General features: G+C 46.7%; 1 protein-coding gene across 5 annotated transcripts; it reads left to right on the top strand.

Moving 5' to 3' along the window:
* The first annotated feature begins 225 nt into the window (after positions 1 to 225).
* dcakd (dephospho-CoA kinase domain containing) lies at positions 226 to 23,571 on the top strand. Of its 5 annotated transcripts, none has more exons than XM_070864789.1 (6): positions 433 to 482; positions 3,484 to 3,597; positions 4,503 to 4,621; positions 13,322 to 13,525; positions 15,154 to 15,241; positions 17,173 to 23,571. In XM_070864789.1, the coding sequence occupies exons 2-6, from the start codon at positions 3,575 to 3,577 to the stop codon at positions 17,456 to 17,458; spliced, it is 720 nt and encodes a 239-aa protein (XP_070720890.1). In that variant the 5' UTR covers positions 433 to 482; positions 3,484 to 3,574; the 3' UTR covers positions 17,459 to 23,571. The 5 variants fall into 5 exon arrangements, with proteins under 5 accessions (XP_070720894.1, XP_070720892.1, XP_070720890.1 ...); XM_070864790.1 differs by lacking the exon at positions 433 to 482 and adding an exon at positions 556 to 748; XM_070864793.1 differs by lacking the exons at positions 433 to 482; positions 3,484 to 3,597 and adding an exon at positions 226 to 244.
* Positions 23,572 to 23,671: the final 100 nt, after the last annotated feature.

Here is a 23,671-nt window from a genome sequence, read left to right as displayed (position 1 = left end):
TTCGCCGATTGGCCGGCGCCGTTTGACGCCCCGCGCGTGGAAAGGAGGAAGCCAGCGCGCGTGGCATGCTGGGAGTTGTAGTTCGCCGACCGCGCGTCGCGGGTATGATGATTGAGATGAAAGGTCACCCCAGAACTACAAGTACCGGCATGCAACTTGGAGTTTGACCATTTGACAGAGGGAATTGATTTTTTTTAACTCTTTAATTCATGAATGGTGGAAAGATATTCCCATCAGAGTGTGGGTAGGTTCCACCGAGCAGATCAGACTCTTTCCCCTCCCGGAATAATATTTGTGTCCCATGCACTCGGCTGCCTGAGTACACCTCGAACTGGTGCTATGCCTGGCAACCCGGCTGCTAGGCACTGAGTAACAGCTGCTGCGATTGGCCGGCTCTCGGCGCCCTGGCCAATGGGCGAGCTCTGGCTTGCGCCGTGCCGCGGGCAAGGGGTGGTTGGCGAGGCGGCCGCAGGTTGATTGCTGTGAGTAGGGAGGGGACGGGACGGGACGGGACGGGATTTGGGCCCGACATAGCGGCACACACCGGGGCGAGAGCAGCAGGCCCTCCCCGGCACCGGGCTCTCGCTCGCAGGGCGCGGGGAGGCAGGGCCTGTGGGCCCCGGTCGGGCTGCACTTTGCCCGCCCACGTTCCGTTCTCCAGCTCCCCCTAAGGCACAATTCCGTGGGGCACTGGCTAACCTCTGCCCCCTTTGGTCCCCTTACCCAAGGAGGATATACTTGGCATTGAGTGAGTTCCCCAGACTGATTCCTGGGATGGGGGGATTGAGTAGGCTGGGCCTGTATTCTCTGGAGTTTAGAAGAATGAGAGGTGGTCTCATTGAAACATACAACATTCTCAGTGTTTGACAGGGTAGATACAGGGAGGATGTTTTGAGATGAGGAGAAATTTCTTCATTCGGGGTGGTGAATCTTCAGAATTCTCTGTCCCAGAAGACTGTGGAAGCTCAGATTTTGACTACATTCAAGACAGAGATCAATAGGTTTTTGGATATTAAGGGATATGGGGATAGTGGAGTTTGAGGTAGAAGATCAGCCATGATCTCAATGGCGAAGCGATCTCAATGGCCCACTCCTGCTCCTAATTCTTCTTGTCCAAGTGGCAGTTCTTCACCTTGGAGCCTGGGGAGCAACTGCCTGAGGCCATTCAACCGTAGAGGCATCGCAGCTGAGCTCAATCCTGTCTTTGCCTGAGTGGTTATTCAACTCTCTAAGCCAGGCACGCTACCCTACCCTAACTCGGCAAAGACCAAGAATCAAATTTCTCAGCTGTTGCGAGATGTCTTTATTGGCAGTCACTCGGTCTCTAAAATTCTAGTAGCGGATACCACAGGGGATCCTGTGTGCACTGGAACACCCTACTTAAAATCTGTTCTGCATAGGCATTCCCTCCATTTGTGGATCAAGTATTTGTGTTGGGGCAATGATGATTAGCCACAACAAAGACTTCACACTGTACAATGCAATTTTGTTGCCTCATTTTTTCAATGACCACCCCAACCTGTCTCCTGTAACAATCTGCTTTTTATTAAGCCCATTGATTTAGTATGGATTTTGTTACAAATACTGTTGTATAACATGTGTTATCCTTGATCTTTGAACCATACAAAAGTTAGTGACAGTTTCTCAACTCTGTAAAAGTCTAGTTTGTTTTACCGTATCTGGTGCTGTTTCCACAATTTCTCTAGGGATCATTTTGTAGAGATGTATTTTGGCACTATTGCATATTTGTCAGCAGTGTTTTAATGGGATATAATATTGCCTTACCAAAAATATCAGCACTGACAATTTTTTGACATATCTTCAAGTAGAGGGAAACTGTTTCCCAACTTGTAATGAAACCGGTGATCTAACTCAGAGGTCACTGATTTGGGAAATTGAAAATTATCACGCTGGTACAGTAGAGAGTGCTCTTTTGAGATTGGGGCTAGGACACATAGTTGTGCAGAATAGAGGGAGTTTTACTCTGCATCTTACTGTTTGATTCTGGCACTTGAGAACATTCCATTCTCCAGCACTAAAATCCCCTACGTCAGTGAACACACACAAAGTCAAATGTAAGAGACATTTTGGGTGCAGCAGATACATCAGCTGCAGTGCAATCTCACTGTGGTGCCATTGGAGCAGAGTTTTGAAACTTAACTGCTTCAGGAGTCCAGTGTTCATTTACATTGCAGGCCCTGTTTATGCTGCAAGTTCAGAAAATTCTGCATGCCCAGCTGTTGTCAAGCCGCATTCCTGTTCTCCTTGCAGACATTCCCCGATGAAACTGAACTGTCTGCTGGCCCAGTGCCCAGTGTAGGTAACCTTTGCCTTTAGACACATCTAAAAAGCTGGTGTCCCTCACCACCAGAGGCAAGTAGACCACCTCGTTTATATTGCAGAGCCACGTCTAGAGACAGGACTAATATAAATGTACGTAAGGCATGCTGTGTCTCTCTGGATGGCCCCTACAGACTATCCCAACCTTTGACAATGAAGCTGCAGCATTCTCCAAATTCGATAAGTACAGATCAGGCATGAATTGATTTAGTATCGCCCCAGAGCCTCGTCTTGAGTCGTTCTCTCCATCATACCAGTCTAGAGTATTGATTGAACTTTTCTATTTATTGATACTGCAACTGAACTTTTCAACAGCTGCTGGTCGATTTACTGTGCTATGCCTGGCCTGATAATCTTGTCCGTGGCCTTTTCTCCTTCCTTGTGGACTAAGGCCCTTCTGTTACATGTAATTCTTCTGGAAGCTCTAATCTTGGCTGCTTGTGTAGGCACCATGAGGGCAATGTGCATCTGAAGATAATTCAACATTTAACTGTTCGGGGGTGGGATAGACTGTTTTACCAGCTTTGTTCAATCTTCACATGACCGTTTCATTTCCGTATTTGCCATTTTTATTTCCCTAAGAGAATGAGTGTTGACTGATTATTTATGGCACAAAAGAAAGACTTTCATCACTCCTTTCATGATCCCAGGATGTCCCAAAGCACTTTACAGCTAAGGAAGGAATTTTGGAAGTGCAGTCACTGTTGTCATGTAGGAAACACGGCAACCAATTTACGCAAAGCTAGCTCCCACAAACAGCAATGTGATAATAACCAGATAATCTGTGTTAGTGAAGTTGCTGAGATATAAATATTGTCCAAGACACTGGGTAGAACTCCCTTGCCGCTCTTTTACATCTCATTCAAAAGACGGCACCTCCAACAGTGCAGCACTCCCTCAGTACTGCAGTGGGAATAGCCACCAGCAGTGGAGACCTTGACTGATCTCTCCTCTTGCCACCTCCGCCCCAATCAGTCTGAAGCCATTTGTAATACCCCAACCGAGATCATAAAAGTCAGGGCGGACTGATAATAGAACTTGGTGCTCTTAGTGGATATTCAATTTCTATATTTCCCCAAAATGTATACTTTTAGTCTGCTGCACAAGTATTTATTTAAGTGTCACATTTGTATTATTTTGTAGCTCTTCCAATTGGAGCTGAAATGAAACCTGGCCCTTGCTCTCTGTAAGGATTGTTACCATATCATTGGAGCTCTTGCTGCTGCTCTGTGACATGCTGCGTCTACAGTGGATCAAGTAAGAATTGGATTGGCATGCAAGACTAGATGTCTCAGTTTCTTTCTCCCACTCATACTTTCTGCCTTCCTTGTTTAAAGGTACTGATTCTGCTCCTTGGGCGTCAGCATCCAACCAAGCAGCCACTCCTCGTTGAGTTATAAGCTATTTAACCATGGAAGGTATTCCTGTCCTCCCTCAATACACTCGCACATTATCTTTCATCACCGGTCACTAGACAGTGATCGGGGTGAGAGCTCTGGCTCACGTGTGAAAAATCCCCAGGGTGCTGGAGGACTACAGGACTATACCACTCCCCTCCCCTCCCCCACAGGAGTCCAAGTCTTCAACAGAGATGGGGAGACATTTGCAGAGGTGGTGGCATACAGTAGAATGGAGGCAATGCTTTGTACTACAAAGGAATTCTTTCCATTCTGTTTCACTGCAATCGCATGGTTTATTTATCAGCTCCTCATGATTAGATTTCCGTCTGTAACTCTCTGGCAGTATTGTACGTACATCACTACCGTACGAAAGTTAGCAAATTATTTGTTTGATGAAAATGACCATTGTTGATGCATTTCAGTTGGGATAACTTTGTTTTCCCCTCGCCCCCTGTCGCCCACCCCATCCCAACAAAGTGTTGACTCCTTACTGGGTAGGGTTCCCCCCTGATACCGTAGGCAATTGATCTTTGTTCATGTGTGACAGTGAGTGTCAGCAGGCTGTTCAATTAGCAGGGGTCCTCCCCTGATGTTCTTACACACGGTTTCTGAGAGTGCGTCTGGAGCTTAGAAACGTTAGTAAAACCGTTGGACACTATGGCTAATGGCACCTGTTATGGAGTTTTACAACCTGTCAGAGTAAATACCTGAGCTTCCCTGCACTCTGTGTAGAGTAACTCAACCTTTCTGTTCTGACTTTAGAAAGAAGATGTTCCTGGTCGGCCTGACAGGTGGGATTGCCTCGGGGAAAAGCACAGTTGCCGCTGTGTTCCGTGAGCTTGGCTGCCCAGTTGTGGACGCTGATCAGATAGCGAGACAGAGTAAGTTGTGAATTTCACAGCGATCTCGGGGAATTACATTTAAAAAAATATACATACCCTGCGACATTACTGTTTCTCTCTCGAAGTCAGGCTGCTTGTCCGACATCCAGTTCTGGATGAGCAGAAATTTTCTCCAATTGAATATTGGGAAGACCGAAGCCATTATTTTCGGTCCCATCACAAACTCCGTTCCCTAGCCACTGACTCCATCCCTCTCTCCAACTCCTGTCTGAGGCTGAACCACACTGCCTTGGTGCCAGATTTGACCCCGAAATGAGCTTTTGACCACATATCCGCAGCATAACCAAGACCGCCTATTTCCAGCTCCGTAACATCGCCCATCTCTGCCTTTGTCTCAGCTCATCTGCTGCTGAAGCCCTCATCCATGCCTTTGTTACCTCTAGACTTGACTATTCCAAGACAATTCTATCCTTCGTAAACTAGAGATGATCCAAAACTCGGCTGCCCATGTCCTAACTCACACCAAGATCCCCTTCACCTATCACCCCTGTGCTCGCTGACCAACATTGGCTATCAGTTAAGCAATGCCTTGATTTCAAAATTCTCATCCTTGTTTTCAAATCCTTCCATGACTTTGCCCCTCCCTATATAAGTAATCTCCTCCAGCTCCACAACTCCTTGAGATGTCTGCGCTCCTCCAATTCTGCCCTTTTGAACATCCCTGATTATAATCGCCCAACCATTGGTGGCCGTGCCTTTTGTTGCCTAGTACTGCACTGGAGTGTCAACTTAGATTTTTTGTGCTTGAGTCCCTGGAGTGGGACTTGAACTCACGACCTTCTGACTCAGATGCGAGAATGCTACCCACTGAACCACCGCTGACACTTGGGACCTTTATTCTGTATCTAACCTGTGCTGCACCTGGCCTGGGGGTGTTTGTTGAGACAATGTCATAAGAATTAGGAGAAGGATTAGGCCATTAGGCCCCTCGAAACTGGTCCACCATTCAGTAAGATGATGGCTGATTTTTGACCACTACTTCACCTTCCTGCCCGATCCCCATATCCCTTGATTCCCTTAGTGCCCAAAAATGTATCATCTCATTATGGGCTAAGGTTTGGCAGAAGGAATACAATGTCGGAAAATGTGAGGTCATCCACCTGGGAAAAAAAAACAGTAAAAGGGAATATTATTTGAATGGTGAGAAATTACAACATGTTGCAGTGCAGAGGGACCTGGGGGTCCTTGTGCATGAAACTCTTTTTGGAATCCCAAAAAGTTAGTTTGCAGGTGCAGCAGGTAATCAGGAAGGCGAATGCAATGTTGGCCTTCATTGCGAGAGGGATGGAGTACAAAAGCAGGGAGGTCCTGCTGCAACTGTACAGGGTATTGGTGAGGCCGCACCTGGAGTACTGCGTGCAGTTTTGGTCACCTTACTTAAGGAAGCATATACTAGCCTTGGAGGGGGTACAGAGACGATTCACTAGGCTGATTCCGCAGATGAGAGGATTACCTTATGATGATAGATTGAGTAGACTGGGTCTTTACTTGTTGGAGTTCAGAAGGATGAGGGGTGATCTTATAGAAACATTTAAAATAATGAAAGTGATAGACAAGATAGAGACAGAGAGGTTGTTTCCACTGGTCGGGGAGACTAGAACTAGGGGGCACAGCCTCAAAATACGGGGGAGCCAATTTAAAACCGAGTTGAGAAGGAATTTCTTCTCCCAGAGGGTTGTGAATCTGGAATTCTCTGCCCAAGGAAGCAGTTGAGGCTAGCTCATTGAATGTATTCAAATCACAGATAGATAGATTTTTAACCAATAAGGGAATTAAGGGTTATGGGGAGCGGGCGGGTAAGTGGAGCTGAGTCCACGGCCAGATCAGCCATGATCTTGTTGAATGGCGGAGCAGGCTCGAGGGGCTAGATGGCCGATTCCTGTTCCTAATTCTTATGTTCTTATCTCAGTCTTGAATATACTCATCGACTGAGCATCCTCTGGGGTATAGAATTCCAAAGATTCACAACCATCTTAGTGAAGAAATATCTCCTTATCCCAGTTCTAAATGGCCAACCCGTTATTTTGAGACTGTGCCCTCTAGTTCGAGACTCTCCAACCAGAGGAAACAACCTCTCAGCATCTGCGCTGTCAGTCCATCTCAGAATCTTAAACGGTTCAAAGAGATCACCTCTTATTCTTCTAAACTCCAGAGAATATTGGCCTATTCTACTCAGCCTGGTAGGGTAAACAAGGTGCCACAGCTATGTGGGCCTGAGCTTGTTTGCTTATGGTTTAAAGGCACCCGGGGACTTTCTGAGCAACTGGCTGCGCTGTGAAAACACTTCATTTTGCAACAAGTAACCTGGTCTTTTGCCCCCATGTCCCAGGACATCGATGTCTCAAGCAGCATCACTCAAAAACCCCCGCAGATTGAATGGTCATTTATATATCATTCCTGCAGCACAACAGAAGGCCATTCGGCACATCGTGCCTTTGTTGGTTCTTTTGAAAGAGCTATCCGTTAGTCTGGGCCATTTGCTGTTTGTGGGATCTTGCTGTGCTCAAATAGGCTGCTGTGTTGCCCTACATGATAACAGCAATGACCCTTAGGAAGCGCATCATCGCCTCTAAAGCGTTGTGCGATGTCCCGGGGTGGGGAAAGGTGTTATATAAAGGCAATCTCTATCTTTCTGCGTAACTCCCGATTCCTCTGCTCCCATGATTTATTTTGTCGTAACTTCTGATGGTGAGCACCAGCCCCTATCTCCTGTTCCTCTCCCTTTTGAAGCTGCTTTCACCCTCCTCCCTCCATTGGACAGCCAGAACCAGGGTGATCCCTCCCTCCCTCCATGCCCAGACCCCGGGCGATCCCTCTCTCCCTCCGTGCCCAGACCCTGGGCGATCCCTCCGTGCCCAGACCCCGGGCGATCCATCCCTCCCTCCCTCCGTGCCCAGACCCCGGGCGATCCCTCCGTGCCCAGACCCCGGGCGATCCATCCCTCCCTCCCTCCGTGCCCAGACCCCGGGCGATCCCTCCTTCCCACCCGTTGAGACGCAGTACATCTTCACGCGTTTGTAAAAGGATTGACCTTTTCCATGACTCTGTGTGCACTTCACAGCTGGTGATGAATTTTTGAGCAGAATGCTGACCAAATTATTTACCGCAATTTTGCAGGTTTAATAAGTAGCAAGAATGAAGCTAGTACGACATGAGCTAATGCAGGGCCATCTGGGCACATCAGGGTTCTTACTTGAGCCAGTCAGAGCGAGAAGTACCAGGCGCTCTTGCACTACACAACTGAATGACCCGACTTTTGCAGGTTTGAGATTGATGTCTCTGTGAGCAGGCTCGCTGCAAGGACACTCTGATTGGTTCCACAATTGTGCATTAGGTTCAGTGAATCTGACCTCACAGAAAGCACACTGAGTAAAGGGCAGGCCTGTTGCTGCAGTAACTCCCATTTAACAAACAGCGAGGGAGAAATGAACCCTCAAGGGTAACAACTCTCAGCGTCTTATCTCAGAAAAAGGGGTCAGCCATTTAGGACTGAGATGAGGAGAAATTTCTTCACTCAGAGGGTGATGTGTCTGACACCTGGCTGACCAAAACTGCCCCCTTTTACTGATCGTGGGAAAGCAAGTTGTGAGGAGGACGCAAAAAATCTGCAAAGGGATATAGACAGGCTAAGTGAGTGAGCAAAAATTTGGCAGATGCAGTATAATGTAGGAAAATGTGAGGTTATCCATTTTGACAGAAAAAATAGAAAAACAGATTATAATTTAAATGGAGAAAAATTGCAAAGTGCTTCAGTACAGAGGAACCTGGGGGTCTTTGTGCATGAAATACAAAAAGTTAGTATGCAGGTACAGCAAGTAATCAGGAAGGCAAATGGAATGGTGGCCTTTATTGCAAGAGGGATAGAGTATAAAAGCAGAGAAATCCTGCTACAACTGTACAGGGTATTGGTGAGGCCACACCTGGAATACTGCGTGCAGTTTTGGTCGCCGTATTTAAGAAAGGATATAGTTGCATTGGAGGCTGTACAGAGAAGGTTCACTCGGTTGATTCCGGAGATGAGGGGGTTGGCTTATGAAGATAGGTTTAGTAGGTTGGGTCTATACGCATTGGAGTTCAGAAGAATGAGAGGTGATCTTATCGAAACCTATAAGATAATGGTGGATGCAGAGAGGATATTTCCACTCATTGAGGAAATTAACACTAGGGGGCATAGTCTCAGAATAAGGGGCCGCCCATTTAAAACTAAGATGAGGAGGAATTTCTTCTCTCAGAGGGTCGTAAATCTGTGGAATTCTCTGCCCCAGTGAGCTATGGAGGCTGGGTCATTGAATATATTTAAGGCGGAGATAGACAAATTTTTGAGTGATAAGAGAATAAATGGTTATGGGAAGCGGGCAGGAAGTGGAGCTGAGTCCATGATCAGATCAGTCATGATCTTTTTAACTGGCGGAGCAGGCTTGAGGGGCCAAAGGCCTACTCCTGCTGCTTTTTCTCGTGTTCTTGTGTATTGCATAAAATTCAAATACACCATTGAAGATGAAGATAGGATTGCACAAGTCTGCCACAAACGCTGTTAGTGTAGAACACTAAGGGCACACGCTGAAACACTGTGATCGGCAGCTGTTCACTGCCTCAGCCGCAGGGGCAAAGCCAGTTACAGCAGCAGCAGGCGTCTGTGTTCACCTCGTGCCATTCACACATCACAACCTGTAGGACACCCGATGCTGCGGCATCCTTCTTAAGTTCTTAATCTGAATGTCTGCCTGTTTTATGTAAGAGAAGTAAATACAATATTACTAAGATAATAGGTTGAATATCAGCAGGTTTAATAAATGTGATCAATCTTGTTCATACCTTGCTGACCCTGAATACACAATTGTTCAGACTGCAGGGTAATGGATTTGTGCAGTACTGCTCTTTGTTATCACAGCAACAGAACTAATGGATTTTGGATAAATAGGAACTCATGTCCCAGTCACCCACATGATATTTACAGCCTGCGGTTTTCTGTGCTAAGGTCCTTTGTGTGCTTTTTGTCTGTTTTCAGTTATTTTCCACACTTTCTGCTTCCGTTCCATGCCCTGACTTTGCTTGGAACAGTCGAGGTAAACTCTGTAACCTTTAAATCCCCTTCAGATCCACTGTCATCACCCCGACCCCCTCAAAAAACCCACCCTTGGCCCATCTGTCCTTTAAAGTGCTGCCAATCTTCAACCTCCCTTCCTTTCCAAACTCCTTAAATGTATTGCCGCCTCCTAAATCCGTGCCCATCTTTCTTGCAACTGCATATTTAAACCCCCTCCGATCAGGTTTCTACCGCTAGCACAGCACTGAAAGGGCCCTATCAAAGGGCTGAAGGTCTGAGGCGGAACTTGACTGTTTGCAATCTTGGCATCCTATTTGTCTTTGTGCTAATCTTCCGACCCCATGGCCTCTCCCTCACTGCCTATTTCCACCTCTGTTACATTGCCCATCTCTGGCCCTGCTTCAGCTCATCTGCTGCTGAAACAATCATTCAGGCCTTTGTTACCTCCTATATTTGACTATCTCAGTGCTCTCCTGGCCGGCCTCCCACCTTGCACCCTCTGTAATCTTGGGCTCATCCAAAACTCTGCTGTCCGTATCCCTTCACCCACCAAGTCCCGTTCACCCATCATCCCTCTGCTCGCTGACCTAAGTCAGATCCCAGTCCGGCAACACCTCAATTTTAACATTTTCATTTTTATTTTCAAATCCCTTGCTCCTCCCTATCTCTGTAACCTCCTCCAGCCCTCCAACCCTCCGAGATTTCTGCGCTCCTCCAATTCTGGCCTCTTGCATATCCCTGATTTTAATCGCTCCACCATTGGCGGCCTTGCCCCCCCACCCCCCCCCCCCCCCTCCCCATACCACTCCTCTTCTCTACCTCTCCTCCTTTAAGATGCTCCTTAAAACCTACCTCTTTGATCAAGCTTTTGGTCACTTGTCCTAATATCTCCATGTGTGGCTCAGCGTCAGATGATGTCTGGTAACGCTCCTGTGAAGCGCCGTGGGATGTTTTGCTGCATTAAAGGCGCTATATAAATACAAGTTGTTGTTTAAAGGCAATTTACCTATAGTCTCCACTGCTGGTTGTTACACGGGCATAAAAATGATGGAATTTGAGGGCGATTATGTTAATGAAAACTCTTCGAATCTCTTCAGGTTTAATTCTCAATATTCTGTTTGCAGTAAATATAATGACTGGAGGGTTTTCCTAGCCTGAGAGTGTTAACCTGCCCACTGGGCGTTCTGGGTGGTTAGAAATTGCTTCTTTTGGGTTGACGTGAAAATCAAAAGGTTATGGATCCTAAAACTTCCAATTTACACAGAATTTCACGGCATAGAAACAGGCCGTTCAGCCCAGCAGATCTCTGCCGGTGTTTATGCTCCACACCACCCTCCTCCCAATCTCCTTCATCTCACCCCATCAGCATATCCTTCTATTCTTTTCCCCTTAAATACATCTATGCTATTTGCCTCAACCACTCCCTGTGGCAGTGATGTCTCAAGGATGCAGATGCTCATACTGAGAAATCTAAATGCCAGTAATACCTCTTCAATACAAGGCAATATTGAAAAGGTTTGGAATGATGTGCAGGCTATTGATTATTGATTTATAAAATGGTCAGTTTTCTTTCCAATGATTTTTCTTGCTGTTCTCACTCCCCTGGTGGCTTAGTGAAGGTAAGGTTCGTTTCTCAAGAGGTACAGAACCATAGAAAGCTGAAGGACGCAGGCTCGATCCTTGCTCTGGTGTTTGAGCCAGGGCAGCAGTTCGGTCACAGGTTCATAGACTACTGAGTAACGTTGGGGTACCAGTGAGCTCTGCTGCGAGGTACCCCTCGCCCCAGCAATGGTCAGTGTGTTGAGGTTGTTGGGGAAAACAAAGGGCTGGATTTTTGGCTTTGATGTGTTTGAGGCGGTAATGGTGGTGCGGCAGTAAAGTTAGCGGCCGCGAACAGTTTGCGCCTCAGTAAGTAACAATGGGCAGCTGGACCCTGGGTCAGGTGGGCCAGCACTAAGGGAGGCATTGTACACTTCTCTGAGGGTGCGAGCACGGGAAACTCCCGAGCTAAAGAGCTGGGCCGGGAGCGCTCCGAGAGACGCCTGGAGAGAAAAAAAAGGGGGGGGAAAAGCCACAAAAACATTCCTAAAACATTGCTCACGTCACCACAGCACAAATCGTAAAAAAAATTCAAAGAGAAAACAATCACACTTAGTTTAGGACTGCATTACTTACCTCCGCAGTCATTATCGTTGGACCGCCCTGATTTCCCAGGCGGTTAGTGCGGGGCGCGCTGCGGGGCGAACAGGTCGGGCAAGTGTTAAACCTCGTGCCAGTGTCACAACCAGAGGCGCGTTGCACACTGGCGCAGCTCTCCCGGGCGGTGCTGCTCCATGTCGCCGCTAAACCGGACCCGAGAATCGCTGCAGGGCGCTGGAGGCTGAGCGCCCGCCCAGAACACCTCATTGCCGCCACTCCTGGGCGAAAAACGGAGCAGGGAGGAGCCGGAAATCCACCCCAAGGTGTTGAATTCAAATTACTTTTTTATAATTGCCACGTTTTGTAGGACCCGATGAAAATTAATTTTTTTAAGAAACTGAAAGAATTTCAGATTGGGGATGTGGGACCTGAAGCGCTGGCTTTCAGGACCAGGCTCACAGCATTCACAGGTCATTTCTAAGTGTGAATTGCTGGAAAATTCAGTGCCTCGTATCAACTTGTACTTTGGAAAGTAAGTGTAAATGGGGTAGAGGTACACATATACAAATCACTAAAAGTAGCAGCTCAGGTTCATAATGCCATAAAAATAGCAGACAGCACTGGGGCTCATTTCTACAGGGATAGAATTGAGAAGCAGAGAAGTTATGTTAAACTTGTATCGAACCTTGGTTAGACCACACTTGGAGTACTGTGAACAGTTCTGGTCGCCAGATTATAAAAAGGATATAGAGGCACTGGAGAAGGTGCAAGAAAGATTAACAAGGGTGATACCAGAACTGAGGGATTCTACCTATCAGGAAAGATTGAACGGCTGAGGCTGTTTTCTCTAGAAAGGAGAAGGCTGAGGGGTGATCTGATAGAGGTCTTTAAGATTATGAAAGACCACCAGTGGTGTCCATGCCTTCTGTTGCCTAGGTCCCAAGCTCTGGAACTCCCTGCCTAAACCTCTCCGCCTCTCTACCTCTCTTTCCTCCTTCAAGATGCTCCTTAAAACCCACCTCTGTGACCTGCTAATTTCTACTATGCAGCTCGGTGTCAAATTTTTTATCGCATAATACTGTTGTGAAGCGCCTTGGGACATTTCACTGCATTAAAGGTGCAATATAAATACAAATTGTTGTTAGGTTAAAAGTGGAGAAGATGTTTCCACTTACAGGCCAGAAGTGCACTCGGGGCAATAAATATAAGATAGTCACTAATAAATCCAATGAGGAATTCAGGAGCAACTTCCATACCCAGAGCGTGTTGAGAATGGGGAACTCACAAGCACTTGGAGTAGTTGAGGCGAATGGCATCGATACATTTTAGGGGAAGCTGGAGAAACACATGAAGGAGATAGGAACAGAAGGGTGTGTTGATGGGGTTAGAGGAGCCTCGTGTGGGGTGTGGACCTGTTTCTGTGCTGTAAATACTATGTAGATTTTACAGTTCTAGAGTATTACAATGACTGCCCTGCATTTATTTCCCATAAGTTGTTGAGCTGGACTCTCCGGTGTACTGGGCAATAGTGCGTACCTTTGGCGAGGAGATCCTGCAGGAGGACAGACAAATCAACAGGGAGAAGCTGGGCAGCATCATCTTCTCCGACATGGAGAAACGGAAGCTCCTGAATTCCATCACTCACCCAGCAATCCACAAAGCTATGTTCAAACAGATCTTTAAATACTTTATACAAGGTAAGGGCTGTGCTGCAAGCACTTTTGTTTTACTTCTGTTTATGCTGCAAAAATGTGACTACTGTCAGTTTTATAAATATGCATATTTTAATTTTTATTTATTCCTATGAACGTAAGACAACACCAGACAACAAAAGGTTTGCTGATTCCTCCAGCCTGTCCCCTTTAATCGTGATCCCTTGTCCAATCCTTCAGGCCGGAGCAATCTCCTGGGAGAGGCAGACACCCAGGCCAATTAAGGGCAAAAAAAAGTCTGGAAAATTCCTTTCCAACCCTTTTATGCGATCAAGACGAGTCCAGACCACATTGACCCTGACTGATATTACAAGTTGTACGAGGTGATCTTGGGCCCAGCCAGGAACAAATCCAGCTTGCATTGAAAGTACTCAGTGGATTAGCAATCACCACACGAGCGGGAACCAGTTCCACAGGTCCACAATACTTGGGTGGGGGGGGAGAACTGCCAAATATCCAACCTAGTTCTGCCCTTACATAACTTGTAAGCGTGACCCCTGGTCCTCCCTAACCTATTAAGTTGAAATAATTGATCCAAATAACTACAATCTGGTCCCTTCATTATTTTAGAGACCGAGATCAAATTGCTCCTGAATCACATACGCTAATATTAGAAAATGCCTCCCTCACGTACAGTCACATAATACAGGTAAATGTACTCTGTGTATATTTACTTAATAAATATCTACCATTCAGTAACCAAGGAAGTAAAGCACAGTCACTGATCAAAAAACACACACGCACTCTACTTTTCATCTTACCATTTTGCTAACAAACGCACAAATAGATTAACGTTCACGTGCATACACCATGCAAATATAATGATTGAGATCATATGCCCAGTGATGATGTCCCGTACTCATTTTTTATTTACTAGTCAGAAATTTAAATTGCCATATTTGGATTCTCAATTAGCCGTGTTTGCATTCTCAATTAGCCACATGGCTAGTAGTTTAGTTCAATACCATAACCATTATACAGTTGTACGCAATCCTTTTCTGGACGCTAACATGGCTGAAGACTGGCCTGTTTCCATTTTGCTCGCCATGTTAGCGTCCAGCACTCCCAGGCAAGGGGCAGAGCGACGCTCCATCTACTGTCCCAACATTCTACTTGCGACCAACCTCAGAATAGCAACTCAACTGCATTCGACATTTCCTCACTTCTCACACCAGCCACTTCAGAACGGGATTGGCAATGAATGCGGTATTGGGGTGGGATTGTCAATTCATGCCTAATTAGGGGTGGCATTGTCAATGCCTAATTAGGTTCAAGATTGTTAATTAATGCTGAATATGGGGTGGGATTGTCAATGCCTAATTAGGGGTGGTATGTGTTGTCTGATTGTGGTCATTGGGGATTACCAGCAGAGAGTCGATTCTCACAGCCCATTAGTAGCTGGTTTTGAACCCAGTTTGCTGAGGTGAAAGGCCATCAACTAAACCACAACACCACCCAGCCCCCCTTCAGAATTCACCAGGTTATTTTGACTTTATCTTTAGAATTGTAATCTGTAGAGAAAACAATAGTTATCTGAGGACACACAGGTTAGAAGCTGGTTCATTTTGGCTAGTGCAGTCCAGGAGTGTAATCCTGTTTTTTGTTCTCTGCAGGGTACCGTTATGTTATCCTCGATGTCCCACTCTTGTTTGAGACTAACAAGTTGGCCAAGTTTATGAAGCATACTATAGTTGTTTACTGGTAAGTTTGTGTAAAGCTGTAGACAGCAAATAGGTGAAAGCCAGTGGCTTGATGATTCCCAGCTGTCTGTGTACCCGTAAATTGTGGCTATCCTGTATTCTCTTCCCGAAGTGGCCAGTTTAAGTTGGTGCTGAGGAAAGGTGTTCAGGAGCACTGACTGGTAAAATACAGCTCTGTAGTGGGGGTGGGGGGAGGGAGGGAGGGCAAACGTCCCTATTACGGAACTGGTCTTGGTTGATGAGAGATTTCTTACCCCTCAACTCCACCCTCAATGAATCAATTCACCTCAACTTACCTTAGTCTTGCAACTTTTGTATCTGAAGTAACAGGACAGAGCAAAGGCAAGTCCTGATTTTAACGGAAGGCGGGCAGATGGGGACCGAGGTGGGTGGCAAACTATCCTGACCTCAGCAGCTAGGTTTTAACTGTGAGTCTGTCTGAGGGGCACGACTATGTGGAGATCCTGGGCTCTTTTTTTCTCCCCATGCCTTTTGGAAACATTTGGAATATCATTTAGTTTGGGACCATTTCTGTGCACCCCCTTGTGGCCATTTTGAAAGCAAATTGCGACCTGTCCCCTTCAGCTGAGAGTGGGGAACGGGAACCAGGAAGGGGTTAAGGGCGCCAATTAGTCCAGATAGGAATTTTCTCCTGAACTAAAGGAAAAAACTCTGCCTATTCAATTTGCTCCAGTTTTTTCCCCCTTTTCTGTTGATGGCTCTGACTTCTGCTATTCTGTGGGCATCATCAGCACCATTCTCCCCTGGGAAAGTGTTGGCTGGCTGTTTCCCCATGGAGGAAATGGCAGAGAAGCCCTTTATAGTTGGGAGGATGGGGGTTGAGGAGCTGCATAACCAACAGGAGTAGGAAACCTGTCTGACTCTCTCTAATTGAATGCCCCAAGTGTTGGCACCCGCTCAGATCAGCGAGCTTAACTGCTCAGTAATAGGACCTGGGCCCTTGGTGCTCTGTAATAGGACCTGGGCCCTTGGTGCTCAGTAATAGGACCTAGGCCCTTATTGCTCTGTAATAGGACCTGGGCCCTTGGTGCTCTGTAATAGGACATGGGCCCTTGGTGCTCAGCAATAGGACTTGGGCCCTTGGTGCTCTGTAATAAGACCTGGGCCCTTACTGCTCTGTAATAGGACCTGGGCCCTTGGTGCTCAGTAATAGGACCTGGGCCCTTGGTGCTCAGTAATAGGACCTGGGCCCTTGGTGCTCAGTAATAGGACCTGGGCCCTTGGTGCTCAGTAATAGGACCTGGGCCCTTGGTGCTCAGTAATAGGACTTGGGCCCTTGGTGCTCAGTAATAGGACCTGGGCCCTTGGTGCTCAGTAATAGGACCTGGACCCTTGGTGCTCAGTAATAGGACCTGGGCCCTTGGTGCTCAGTAATAGGACCTGGGCCCTTGGTGCTCAGTAATAGGACCTGGGCCCTTGGTGCTCAGTAATAGGACCTGGGCCCTTGGTGCTCAGTAATAGGACCTGGGCCCTTGGTGCTCAGTAATAGGACCTGGGCCCTTGGTGCTCAGTAATAGGACCTGGGCCCTTGGTGCTCTGTATAGCTCAGTGCCGAACCCCTCAGATTTACCCATTAACCAACTGGGACAGCTTGTAAAATCGGATATTGATGAAACCATGGTGCTCATAGAAGGAGGCCTGTGCTGGCTCTTGGAAAGAGCAACCCAAGTAGTCCCACTCTTTCCTCATAACCCTGCAAATTGCCCTTTTTCCAATTCCCTTTTGAAAGTTACTATTAAAACTGCTTGCACCGCCCTTTCAGGCCGTGCGTTCCAGATCATCATAACTCGCTGCGTTAAAAAGAATACTCCTCATCGCCCCCTGGTTCCTTTGCTGGAGAAGTCTCCCGTCAGTGTGCTTGTGCCGATTGCCCGTGCTGTAGGGCTGACGGCTGTATTTGTTATGCCGCAGTGACCCTCAGGCCCAGCTGATCCGGCTGATGAAGCGGAATAACTTGACGCAGGCGGAGGCGGAGCAGCGCATCGGTGCCCAGATGCCATTGGAGCAGAAGCGGAAGCTGGCGAGCCACGTGATCGATAACTCTGGGGACAGCACCAATACGTATCGGCAGGTTTGCAAGCTGCACTGTCAGCTTGAAGACTCCCTGGACTTTTTAGCAGTCCGGTTGCTAGCCGCGGTAACTCTCACAGGAATTGGAGGCCTTTTCTATATTTTGATAAAAAGGTGCATTTTTTAAAATGAAGGATTGCTCTGAACCAAGACAAAGTCATGACGGATGTTTCACTTTCCCGCGAGAAGGACCGATGTAAGATTGGAGTATAAAGCATAGGGTGAAAGTTCTGCTGCTGAACAATCTTTGTTTAAACAAACCACTGTCCCCTTCTCTCCTTGATAATTGTCATTATCCCTCTGTTATCTATCTCCGATATTTCTGTAAAACTGCAGAGATCAACTCTGAAGAGAACTCTGCCCAAATTCTGGATAGTCCGAATCCTCATCCGCTCTGCCAGTTTCTCGGGGCTAAGATGTACCAATCAAGTGATGGATTTGCAGCACACAGAGACCGTGATTGCTGCAGCTCTGCTGCTCACTTGCGGCTTTTAACCACGCCAAGTGTGCAAGCTTTAATTTGGATATCAAAGATGAGCAACTGGATACCGTTTACTTCCTGGTTGATCTGAGCATGCACTCGAGAGATGTTTGTGACCTTGTGTAAGTGGCACTCTGTGGCCCACAGAAACTGTTGCTGTGTCTTTAACTAGGAGTGATGGAGATAAATCCAGAGCTGGCCGGTGTCATTGCACCAAGCTGATGCTGAGATTTCTGACCCATCACCCATTTATTCCAGAGAAAAGTGCGGCTCGGTCAGGGGGCAAGCGTAATGCATGTGGTGGCACAGTGTGTGGATTGCCACGTAACCACGTGTGCTGTGCGGTGCTGTGGTTAAGAATGACACTTTGTCAGCTGCTGTGCTTTTTTGATTTTGGTAATGTCAAATACACTTTGAAGTCACTTTATTCGGTGGGATGAGGTTGGATGGTGGTGGCCCACTTTACTTGAATCCATTAGGTATCATTCCCATGATGTAAGTTTGGAATCTTGATGAATGTGAGATCAGAGAAATGAACCTGTGTCCTAAATTGTGTGTCACGGTGCAGTGGGTCAGCAGTGTGCTGAATCCTGTAAGTAGTCTGGTGGGAGTGCAGCAGCAACCATATACAACCTAAACAGCTTGAAATATCATGCAGAAGAATCTCTCTCTTCATTTCCAATTTAAATAAATGAGATGGCGAGCCCTGACACTTTGATTTTGCTGCTAAGTTGTTGACATCACGGGACCACAATTGGAGTAAAATTGGCTTTTGCCGCTAGTGAATCAGAAGCCTGTTTTGTACCCATCCGAACTTCTTTTCCATTGAAGTTGCTGCAGATCGGGCAATGTGTAAAACGGGCTGCCTATTTGCTATCATCCATTTTGCCCTAGTTTCACCCCCAGCATTGCTGTTCATCGTACGTTTACTGAGTAGTTACCATAGTACTTGTGGGGTTCCTGTTTATTCGGACTGGGTAACTGGATGTGGAGGTTAAACGGGCAAACCGGCCAATCTCCAATCAAATAAAGACTTGAAAAGGAATGTATAAAATACTTCCCTTCCACCGCCACCATCTCCAGGGCTTTCTTTCCCCTTTAACCAGTGGTGTAGCTGCCCTGGGAGTGGATTCCCATTAACCAGTGGTGTAGCTGCCCTGGGAGTGGATTCCCTTCAACCAGTGCTGTAACTGCCCTGTGAATGGATTCCCTTCAACCAGTGCTGTGGCTGCCCTGGGAGTGGATTCCCTTTAACCAGTGGTGTAACTGCCCTGTGAATGGATTCCCTTTAACTAGTGCTGTAACTGCCCTGGGAGTCAATTCCCAAGTGCTGTCACTCCCCAGTCACATGCCTAAATGACCATTCTTAGTCTGTGAGCCGAGACAATGATTACCAGCAGACCAACCATGGGGGACATCACCTCTGTGTCCCGTGATATCGGCACCCAACATCAACGCGTGCAGGGTTACTGGATAGCGATTATTCCCCACCGCCACCAGCTCTAATCCCAGGGGAGCTGTCGTCAATTGTAACGCCCTTTGCTGCCAGCTAAAGTTGGCTAACTCCATTTACTCTGACTCAATCGTTTATCTACAAAAAATGTTTGCTGCTTCTCTGGAATAACAAGGCTGTACTAATTGACTTATTTTCTCATTCCTGGTCAGACCAGATAAGGTGGCCCATTTACAGGCCAAAGTGAATGTCCCGAATTGTCGCAATATACTCAAATGGAATATCTCCTCCAGGGAAAATGAATGTCCTTGCCACTACAGTTCAGGCTGTGTTCTTGGTTTCAGGACAAATGACAGATAGAAATTAAAATCAAACAGTGGGACCATAAAGCTTCAGCTTCTGTCCATCTAGTTTAAGCCTCACGGTGCCCTGAGACACAGACCTGTCTCCCACATGTGCATTCTGTGTAATTGCCCATGTAGGAAGCCTGTAATTGGGTTGCTTTCCCTCAGGTTGTCTTTGTAAATGATGTCTGGCATATATAAATAAACCTGCATTGTTCTGCCTTTGAATCAGTTTCAAAAGAATGGCTTTTGAGGCTGAAAGCTCTGTTGAAATATATTTGCTGCTTTGCTGATGTCATGGTTTTCCAAGTCTTTAAGAAACGGGCTGCTGCTGCGTGTGTCAGTGCGAGTGTGATCTTCAAATAGAGTGAGCTGATGACATTTGGCATTCTCTCTGCTTTGAGCGCAAGGTCTGCTGTGTAATCAGATCAAAGTGCTGCAGGCTGGACACATTATCAATGCAATGCTATAGAAACAGCAAATGTAGACCAACTTCATCGCTGCGGAGTCTGGTTACCACTTTTTACCGAGGCCATAGCCCCAGTTTTACTGAATCCCCAGCTGCTACCTTCCCTTCAGTGACCTGTTCCTGCAGACTGGCCGGGGCAGGCACTCAGTGTAACAATCTCACCGAGCTTCAAATCGGCCACGGCAAATCACGGCTCAGACCAAACGCAATTTTCATTTGCATTTCTACCGCGCCTTTCACTACCTCCGGACAACCCAAAGCGCTTTACAGCCAATGCAGTACCTGTCAAATGCAGTCACTGTTGTAATGTTGGAAACGTAGTCGCCAATTTACGCAAGCTCCCACAAACAGCAATGAGATAATGATCAGCTAATCTGTTTCTGGTGACGTTAATTGAGGGAAAAACTTTAGCCAGAACTCTGGGGGAGTTCCCTTGCTCGTCGAAATACTGCAGTGGGATTCTTTCACATTCACCTGAACGAGCAGGCAGGGCCTCATCTGGATTCCCACGTGATGCCTAAATGGCTCTTGGAGCGTAGGCTGCTTGTTCTGGAAACAACATTTCGGTATCCATTTATATAGCTCGCTCAAGACCTGGGCTGTCCACACTGAACCAGAGCACTTGGTACCTCTGGAGCTTGCACAGGCCTGGGACACAGCTGCAGCCTGGCCCCTGGAGGTGCCCAGCATGGCTCAGTGGGTAACACTCTCGCCTCTGAGTCGGAAGCTTGTGGGTTCCAGTTCCATTACTGAGGGAGTGCTGCACTGTCAGAGGTGCCGTCTTTAGGATGAGACGCTAAACCAAGGTGTCTACCTTCTCAGGTGCGCGTGAAAGAAACCATGGCACTCTTTCGAAGAAGAGCAGGGGAGTTATCCCCGGTGTCCTGGAGCCAATATTTATCCATCACTCAACATCAATAAAAGAGATTATCTGATCATTATCACATTGCTCTTGTGGGATCTAATTGGCTGCTGCGTTTCCTACATTACAACAATGATTGCACTTCAAAAGTACTTCATTAGCTGCGGAGCGTGCTGGGACGTCCTGAGGTTGTGAAAGGTGCTATATAAATCCAAGTTCTTTCTCTGATGGGAGTGATGTGCATCATGGAGAGCTATGGGAGAAAAGGGGAAGAAAATGTTTATAACTTGCAGCAAGACATGGAAACTGCAGCGCATTTCCCCCATCAGCCCTGTGTTGGTTCATGCCTTTTTGTCATAGGTTTTTTTTCCTTACTATTTCAATGCATGCACATTAAGTTGCAACTCTGTTTACAGGTCTGTGCACAGTAACACACTCTCTATTTACTTTAGATATGATAATCGCTGAAAAGTATTCTGATTTACATAGAAATATAGAAACATAGAAAATAGGTGCAGGAGTAGGCCATTCGGCCCTTCTAGCCTGCACCGCCATTCAATGAGTTCATGGCTGAACATGCAACTTCAGTACCCCATTCCTGCTTTCTCTCCATACCCCTTGATCCCCCTAATAGTAAGTACTTCATCTTACTCCTTTTTGAATATATTTAGTGAATTGGCCTCAACAACTTTCTGTGGTAGAGAATTCCACAGGTTCACCACTCTCTGGGTGAAGAAGTTTCTCCTCATCTCGGTCCTAAATGGCTTATCCCTTATCCTTAGACTGTGACCCCTGGTTCTGGACTTCCCCAACATTGGGAACATTCTTCCTGCATCTAACCTGTCTGAACCCATCAGAATTTTAAACGTTTCTATGAGGTCCCCTCTCAGTCTTCTGAACTCCAGTGAATACAAGCCCAGTTGATCCAGTCTTTCTTGATAGGTCAGTCCCACCATCCCGGGAATCAGTCTGGTGAACCTTCGCTGCACTCCCTCAATAGCAAGAATGTCCTTCCTCAAGTTAGGAGACCAAAACTGTACACAATACTCCAGGTGTGGCCTCACCAAGGCCCTGTACAACTGTAACAACACCTCCCTGCCCCTGTACTCAAATCCCCTCGCTATGAAGGCCAACATGCCATTTGCTTTCTTAACCGCCTGCTGTACCTGCATGCCAACCTTCAATGACTGATGTACCATGACACCCAGGTCTCGTTGCACCTCCCCTTTTCCTAATCTGTCACCATTCAGATAAAATAGTCTGTCTCTCTGTTTTTACCACCAAAGTGGATAACCTCACATTTATCCACATTATACTTCATCTGCCATGCATTTGCCCACTCACCTAACCTATCCAAGTCACTCTGCAGCCTCATAGCATCGGTTTACATCGGTTTCCTTGGAAAACCTTGGCAGTAAATTAGAAGCAGATAGCACAGACGGAGACCACTCCGTCCGTTATGTTTGTCCCAGCTCTCTGTACGAGCTATCCAATTAGTCCCACCCCCCTCTTTCCCCATAGCCCTGCAAATGTTTCCAGTTCAAGTATCTATCCAATTCCCTTTTGAAAGTTACCTTGAATCTGCTTCCACTGCCCTTTCAGGCAGCGCGTTCCTGATCGTAACTTTCTGTTTCCTGTCCCCACTCTAAACGGAGGGTTTGCAATGTGGTGGGCCTGATCCCAGCTTCTCGCACTCATTTCAGCAATATTGTTCCATTTTGAAGATTATAGAAAGCTTATTCTTCTCTGCTCCTTCCCGTTACGAAGGATATTAATAAAGAATAACCTTTTGCTATGTGCAGAAAATAGTATTTTTAGAAATGCCTCATCGCCTTGCTAATTTTCCTTATAATTATTGCTCATTTGACCATTGTGTTAAAGCAGTGGGGATATAGTTTGACTATTAATGAGGGTGTTCACGATGCAATAGTTTCCCATTTATTTTATTTTTAATAGGGCATTGTCTTTGTGAAAGGTAGTTGGGCAATCCTTCCCCATAAGTTTGCTAAACGCTGCTGTGCAGTGATGCAGAACTTGATGCTGAGCAGTTCCCTAAAGGCTCAGCTGGCTAACGCAGTGAATAAACAAGCCTCGCAGACCAGAAGGTTTCTGGCCCTTTCCCAGGTCTGTGCTGGGTTAGCTGATCTCGCCAAGGGGTGGCACATACCGCTGACCCCCACTTCCCTGAGTTACAGAGGGAGAGGTCAGCCAGAGTTCCTGCTCTTGATGGGTGGCCCTTGGTGGGTGACCTTTGTTGGGAGGTGTGAAGATTGGGCTCTGCGATGATGCCCTTAATGGTTGAATTGCCTATTCTCAGTCTGTGCTCAGACATGAAGGATGGTCATCTTGATGTGGTAACATTGGGCACCAGTACCCATGGAACTGTATCCCAACAAGGAGTGGAGAGAGAGACAGTACACAATGGCACACAAACGGCGTGGGATATATGCCTGGCTCCTCCTAGCTGGAAATGCTCCTATACCAGACACCCCAGTAACGGAGACTCTGCCTCTTTAAAACGTCTGAATGTCATTGTGCACTAAGAAATGTAACCGCTTTAACGCTTTAAAATATATATGTCAGATTAGAGCTTTATATCTTTATTCATGAAAATTAAACTTGATAAATATGGCTAATACTGCACAGTCTGTTCTATTCCTGTTAAATCTCTGCAGCTGGTAATAAACTGATCCCTAAAATGTTCTATGATGTTGGACTCAGTTTTCCCAGG

This window comes from Pristiophorus japonicus, chromosome 21 (genome assembly GCF_044704955.1).
Source record: "Pristiophorus japonicus isolate sPriJap1 chromosome 21, sPriJap1.hap1, whole genome shotgun sequence".
Lineage (NCBI taxonomy): Eukaryota > Metazoa > Chordata > Chondrichthyes > Pristiophoridae > Pristiophorus > Pristiophorus japonicus.
Note: the sequence above shows the minus strand (reverse complement) of the source record. Positions and strands in the feature narration are given on the sequence as shown.